The sequence below is a fragment of the Gavia stellata genome, chromosome 1, assembly GCF_030936135.1.
Source record: "Gavia stellata isolate bGavSte3 chromosome 1, bGavSte3.hap2, whole genome shotgun sequence".
NCBI lineage: Eukaryota > Metazoa > Chordata > Aves > Gaviiformes > Gaviidae > Gavia > Gavia stellata.
In genome coordinates this window covers 82,662,857-82,670,601 of record NC_082594.1, presented here as the reverse complement: position 1 = coordinate 82,670,601, position 7,745 = coordinate 82,662,857, and the positions used below count along the sequence as shown (strand labels likewise).

Here is a 7,745-nt window from a genome sequence, read left to right as displayed (position 1 = left end):
ACTTATAACGAAGGACCAGACTGCTTCAGTTTGAGCAGGTAACTCAGAACAGTCTGAACTGATGGGAAGGGAAGGAAGACCAACAAACTCATCAACCCAAAAGCCTAACCTAGTTAATAACGTGAATTCCCTTCCATTACTTATAAGGCTGTCTCTGACTAGAGAGAAATAGGAGTGCTGAAAGAGTGAGCCTTCCTGCATCTGCAGCATGGAGAAAAGCATTTCAAGACTGAGATGAGCCAAACAGCCCACATTCTGCAATAACAGGTACAGGAGTAGCAGCAGAAGTCTATTTGAGAAAGGGATGAGGCCTTGATATTAAAATTCTGCCCCACCACTGCAGTGGGCATCCTTCATTCTGCCTTACCTTGACTGAAACTGGCAACAAAGGTCCTGGAAGATATGCTTTAACAACACTGTCAGGGAATTGTCCAAGAGGCAGCCTGAACGACTTTCATGAAAGCACTGAAGACACATGAAAGAGTGTTCAGGAAAGAGTGAGATTAGTGTTGTGGGACAAAACCTGATCTGTATCAAAGAGACACCACTCCTGATCCACTGGTAGAGCTGAGACAGTTTTTGAGAAAGTTGGGGAGGGCCTGGTAGATGAACTACCAATTAATGAGTCCAGTTCTCTGTGCCTCTCTGCCAAGGGCTAAGCAAATTCTGGAAGAGAGAAAGAAAACCCCTGCACACCCCTCCATGTTAACAAGTTTAAAAAAGGATAGTTGAGTGGTGAGGTCCTCACTTGAGTGAACACCTTTTGGTATGATGGAAAGCCTTGCATGCAGTTCAGATGAAGTGGAACTCCGTGATACTGATGTGAAGCTTCCAGTCCTTTGGCCAGTCCCTGTTTGATCCTGTTGTCCAAACAGACTGTCAAACTGAGAGAGAACACATCTAATGCTACTTCTTGGAAAGCTGGAGAAAATATAAGGGTCATTCCCCAGTGGAAAATACCTTAACGTTCCTACCACAAGAGAGAGCTTTCATACCTCAAGGAACAGCAATGGTGACTTAGGGACTTTGTGCCATAATCCCTTGGTCACTTAGATTGAGAGGTCCTGCCTTCATCTTAACATGATGGAAAGGTTAGGGGGAAGTGCCTCCCTGAGCACAAGTCTTAGGACAACCATTTCTGGTTGAGTCAAAATGAAAGCCCTCCACTGGTGCCAAGAATGGCAGCAAGTATTCCAACTTGGCCAATATTGGCATTTTGCAGTTTTGGCCTCGCAGGTGAGAAGGGGCTTTTGTGGATTCTCAGGCTACATCTAAGCTTCTGATGCCCTCCCATTCCACTTCTAAAAGTATGGCAAAGGGAACACACAGGAGCATGCCTTATTCTGAGGCAGTAAAGGCATTTCTTATACAGGTGACAAGATATAATTCAAATCTCACAGATCAGACAAGGCAAAAAGGTAATCCTGAAAGAAGACACTGATGAATATTAAATGAACAAGAAATAACTTGGTTGGCTGTTGTGAAAAACTGGAATAGCTTTAGGTAGCATCTGTGAAATATACCGTCCTGAGAATAAGAGAAGATGGTTGCAAGTTCAGGTACCATAAAGAGCAAACATCCCTCAGACCTGAGCAATAAGTCCACGTAAACCCAGTGCAACAGGACAACCACCGAAGAAAAAAGTATTTAGAAGATTTTATTAGTGGAGCAGGAGACATAACACATTCCTTTTTGCTGTTCCTTAACTCTGTGGGCTAAAAACAAATACTTATTTTTTCAGAATGACAAAATTAACTTTAAAATACAACTAAACATGGCCTACTGCATAAAAATGTGCCATTAATAGCACAGTCTCTTTTCAGAATATAAATGCATTTCAAAATCAATATTGAAAAGTTTATGTTTACTATAGTAAAACAGGCTGCTAGGTCCATTTGCCTTTTTTTTTTTCCTTATGAAATCAGAGATTTGCTCACAGATCTTGTGAACCTAAATTTGCTCTCACCAGAAGCTATTGCTTCAGTCTCCAAAGGGAGTGCTGTTATTGAGTCTCATGCATTTTCACCCATCAGCATCTCCCAAATTCCATCAGCATTGACAAAAATTTTCACATTTCACCTTGAGAACACCTACAGGAAAATGTAATTACCATTTTATTTTATTTTATTTTATTTTATTTTATTTTATTTTATTTTATTTTATTTTATTTTATTTTATTTTTTAATGGTGAGTGCCTCACGCTTTCTATGGCTTTGGCCAAATCTAGGTCTGAAAACATGGTAGGGCTGTTCTACAGGTAGCGCAGTGGAAGCTAGTGATCACTTTCATTTTGTGCAGAACAGCTACTTCTGAACTTGGAGTGGCAAATTATAAACACAGGTTAATGTTAGGGCCACATGCTCAGCAATAAGCTACTTGTGACATGAACCAAGTTTTCACTTTGTACCAGTTTAGTGCTTAGTGCAATGAGGCTCTGGCTTTTAACATATGCTGCTACAATGCTACACTTATACCCTATCGAGCCAAATTAACCTCTGATAAAATACTGCTAACTTTAACTGGATTTCAGTGCAGTCACAGGGTCTCTCTTAGATATAAATTGTGTAAGTCACTCAGGAGCCCATTTCTCATCTTCAAATAATGTGCTAGTATAAGAGTATTACATCTCTGGAGAGCAGTGAGGACATCATGGAGCATTCTGGATCTTCCAGTGATCATGAATTGATGGGAGTTTCAATTAAACAGAAGGAAAAGAAATGTAGGTATGCAGCTTTGTTCCTTCATTTCAAAATGGCAAACTTTGCTGAATGTTATTTTAGAAAATAGCCTGAACTCAGGGACTTAAAACATGAAAATGCCTGTGATTTTGTCAAGTTAAAAAATCACTAAACATGCAGTGTATGTATAAAAATTTATAAAAGTATAGTATATTCCAGATGAAAGTATCTTATTTAGTATTTCTTTACTGATTTAGTGCAAGAAGTAGGTACATACTGGTGACATTTCTTGATGACATGAAGTTGAGACATACAATTAATGCAGGAATCAGTTAGGATACCACACAGAAAGACAAGGACACCTTGATGCTTAAGATTAACAGAAATAGGTTATTATTCAGTAGCAACTGATGTGCAAGGTCATACAGTTCAGAATTACCAACAGTTATCTCTATTGTCACCCAGGGATCTCCTTAGCTGGACAGGACAGGCAGAAGAAAGATGAAAATACTTACTGACAGGATGATTATGAGCCACCAACCTAATATGTTGAATCATATTTGAATACACGTGATTCTAGGAGACCACAGACAAATTATTTCCAGCAGCTGTGCCATTGTACAAAGTCCTCATAAGGCAGCATTTAAAAGCCTGCACATAATTCTGTGTGGAAAGATTAGGAAAAAGACATTCACATGGTATCGGATGGGGATATCTGAAATCCTGGGGGAAAGAGAAGCTGCTTTCTAAGAGGTGGCTAAGAGAGCTTGGCTAGATGATCCTATTTATCAAAACTGAGACAGGAACATGGTGGCAGTTTATGAAGTCACACCACCGAATCCAGTGGGGGGGACCATGCTGGTCAGGGGCTGGAGCACACAATGTATGAGGAAAGGCTGAAGGAACTGGGTTTATTCAGCCTGGAGGAGAGAAGGCTCAGGGGAGACTTTATTGCAGCCTACAGCTGCCTGATGGAAGGATACTAGAGAAGACAGAGCCTGACTCTTCTAAAGGGTGCACAGTGATACAATGAAAGGCAATGGATATTGTTGGAACATGGAAAATTCTGATTAGACATAAAGAATTATTATTTTTTTAACCATAAGGATCGCCAAATACTGGAACAGGTGCCCAGAGAGGTTGTGGGATCTCCATCCTTGGAGGCTGACCAGTACTCAACTTGAAACGGCCCTGAGCAACCTGATCTGATTAGACCTGCTTTGAGCAGGGGTTGGACTAGATGAACTCCAGAGGTCCTTGCAACCCAAATTATTCTATGAGTCTATGAAAATGCATTAAAAAGGAGAAGAAAAAAACCCACTAGTTAAACCTAAAAAATATTGCTACAAAAATAAAAGACAATAGCTAACCTTAGGGAGCAAAATGAGCAGGTTTACAATCAGAAAAGTTCTTAGTAAGGACAAAAATCTACTTACCTTTGAAATAAAATTAGATCAATATATGGAATGGAGTGGAATGAAAAGGACTGGACTAGCAACCCTAAAAGTGCCACACCCCTGTGATCTGCTTAGTTGTGACAACCCTAAATCTATTTTTGAAACTTAGTATTCCCGAAACACTGATGACATTTTTAGATGAACTCATAAAGCAGCAAAGGAATATGTACCAATACAACAATTCAGCATATTTTTCCCCAGTATGAAATATTCAAAAACCACAAAAAGAATTTCACTGGTAGTTGCAGCAAAACACCAGCACACACAGCCCCACTCCCAGGGCTACCAGAATGAGAGCACCAAGTGTGAGCACCACATGGGACAGGCTGTTTTCACCCACCACCAACATAATTCAGACTGCAGCCTACCTCTGAGCTGCCCTTGAGCATGGGTCCACGTGCTAAGTGAATTGGTCTAGGAAACCAGATTTTTTCCCTACGGACAACAGATTAAGCTTCTCGTACTGTGTTTCTGGAAATGTTTCTCTGCAGTCAGAGGAAAAAGCACGTCTTGGTTTCATAGTAAAGTTCATCACTCTATGCAAGAAAATACTTCCTTGGCAAAAACTTTATTTTTTTGGTTTAGTCTTTCTAGTTCAGCAGAGAAAGTTTCACACATGCTTCAGCTGAATGGGTAAGTATTCAAACCAGAGCAGTTATACTCTTTGCCTGTGACATTATGAGAAACAGATGAAAATTACCTACACCAGTTTGGAGAATGGTATTCTGCACTTTCCACAAGGGCTGCTGCTCCTCGGTGACTGCAAAGTTTAACAGATGCTCTTGTGAAAGCCTACATGCCAGGTGAAACTGAGAGCTTTAGCTTTGGCTGCCTCTCCGATGCAAGACTACAAAATGTTTTTCAGAAAAGTTCAGATGGGAGAGATTACTCACAAATTGCCTTTGTCATCACTCAGAGAAGAACTCTCTCTGGCTGGAAATATTTCAGACTTATTTATTGTATTCTGAAAACTTTGTTTTATATTTACAGTTAAACATTCAGAATCATAAAATATGAAGTATAAAATACTTAACAAAATAGATGCAGTTCATGTTGTTCAGATGCACCATAGATATGTGATGAAACAGTAAACAGCATAGGAATTTCCTGATGGTCCTCTCTCTCATTTAGCAGGGAAAGTAGACCTGCCCTATAAATTCTGGTCTGACCAGTATGGCATCAACCATTCATTTCAGAGAGAACAACACCACTCTGATTTCTGTGTCCTCCATCTTCCACAGTTACTGTCACTATCTGAAATGCAACACTGTAATGTTCAATACATCAGGTACCCTCTGAAGTTGGTATTTTCAATACTTTTTTTTTTAAATATAGAACTTCCTAGAAAAGAAGAATCAGATAATTCAGGCCATATGAACAAAAAAGTCATTTATTATATATATATTCTCTAGTAAGTTATAATAGTCTCTTGGATTTTAAATGTCTTTTTGCTATTTTCAATGCTTAAAAATTATAATTTTAAAACATTAAATATTGTGTTATATACACTATGATTTAATTTCTCATTTCTAAACATGGAGCATTCTCCAAGTGAAAACCTGGATGAAAGAGAAAACAACTTCATTGACATAATAGGCTTTAAAAGTTCACTTCATACAACCATAGATTTGACTATATGAAAAATAGCCAAACATCAATTTGCTCCTATATGGGATTTTTTCTGGTCATTTTTCTGGTCTTGGGGAGAGGGTTTTTTTGGCTTTTGTTTTTCTATAAACGGAAAGACAGATCTGGTCATTACTTTTGTCAGTGTTCAGTATTTTAACTTTTTTTTTGTTTAATCTCATACCTATTTTATATAAAATAACAAAATATACAGAGAAAGCTGTTTGTTACATTAGTTCATACACATACAGTAAATAAAAGTTTTTTATGTATGGCTTTGCAAAGGTAGATTATGAAGTGACTTTTGTATTTTATTTGTTTAAAAGCATTTTAAGAGAACGTGTTAGTGTGCTTACAATAGCGGCCATGGTAGTCGAATGTCGAGCCAAGAGTTTAATGCTAGGATCAGTGGAGGTCTTGCCTGACACTGCTTCTGCAGCCTTCAGAAGACAAATGTAGTTTATTACAACCTCATCTATCTTAGCTATAATTTCCTGCTGCTGTGTTTCAGAGTTCATGACTTTAACTAAACGCATGCAGGCTTCTGTTAAGCAACAGAGTACTTGAAAGCTGGAAGTCATAGCTAAAAGCATTTCCTCAGGGCTTTTATCAGCCATGGCCATTTTCCTGCAGGCACTTCCCAACTGTCTTGATTCCATAGATAACAGTTGTTTGTACTTAGAAAGTTTAAGGTCATATGTTTCTGGATGTAAATCTTCTCTCTTGCCCATACTTGCTCGGACCAGTGAGAGTAGCTCATTGGCATCCTTTTGTGCTGCAATAAATCCATCAGGCATTGCATACGTCTTCTCTTTCATCACATTTATTCGTGTGATTCGTGCATCGAAGGCCATGTCGTTGAGATTCACATCAATCTGGCCACCTTGGATGTCAGCACTGCTCTTCTCATGCACGTTGACTGCCTCATCTTGCAGGGGCTCAGCAGCTTTTGGGGACTCCAAGACTTTCTGCTCATTATCACTGGAAAACGACTGACCAACTGGTTCTGTGAGCTCACACGGGAGCTGTGGTTCGAAGAGACGCGAGAGCTGACAGCTGTCTCCATCATCTTCATCGTCATTGTCATCATTTCCTCTGCTTAGGAAACAATAGCTAAAGGGGCCACGACACCTCCAGGTGCTGATATCCAGCTTCCGCAAGGGCAACGCTCGACACTGCTTGGAGTCCTTCTGAGTGGCGCCTGTGCCCGAACACCTCTTACTGTCCTTCGTATCAGTGCTGACGTACACACAACTCTGGGAATAACTTTTTGACAGCTTTTTGCCCAGGGGGAGTTCCACCCTTCTCTCCAATTTGGATTCGTCCCTTCGGGTGATGTCCAGGCATTTCAAGCTGGCTGCGTCTGCCTTCTTTTCAAACAGCATCTCAATGCCTGCAGATCCTCCTATGATGCTGCTGCTGCGTCTCAGCACTTTCCTGTTGTGCGGCATCCTGAGGCTTCCTCCTATCATGTCATATGGCCGTAAACTAACTGTTGCCCCACAAGCCTGATTTACTTTGGGAATGTCACAAGAGTCTTGATTTTGACTTGGCACCTTTGATTCTGATAGCATGGATGATAGCATGATGGAGTCAGCTAGAGGCTGTCTAGGAAAAGCTGTAGGCATGCCTCCTTGTCTTCCCTTTTCAGGCTCTGTGAAAGCTACACTAGGGGTAGTAGAAGAGCAGACAGAATAATTAAGCATCACCCTGATAATATTCAGAGACTGAACTTTTAAATATCTTCAACAGTCAGGACAAATGGATTCTTGGTATTTCCCAGTGGTCTCCATTCCTCAAAATATTTCACAAAAAAATTCATTGCTAGTTCCTCATGTCTTTTGTATTTCAATCTATCAACAACTTACAACTTAGGAATAGTTAATTGTTCATTCCACCACAGCAGACTTGTTTAAAAAAAGGAATAGAAAATCATCTACAAAACTTCCTAAATCTCCCCCAATATATGGATTGGGTATTTTCT

The 7,745-nt window shown here is 39.8% G+C and overlaps 1 protein-coding gene across 1 annotated transcript in view; it reads right to left on the bottom strand.

The window, feature by feature from the left end:
* Window positions 1–6,072: 6,072 nt before the first annotated feature.
* Window positions 6,073–7,745, bottom strand: part of FRMPD4 (FERM and PDZ domain containing 4) — a 115,765-nt gene continuing 114,092 nt past the window's right edge. Inside the window, 1 exon segment of the mRNA XM_059821685.1 lies at window positions 6,073–7,424. Within this exon segment, the coding sequence (XP_059677668.1) occupies window positions 6,073–7,424 (1,352 nt within the window).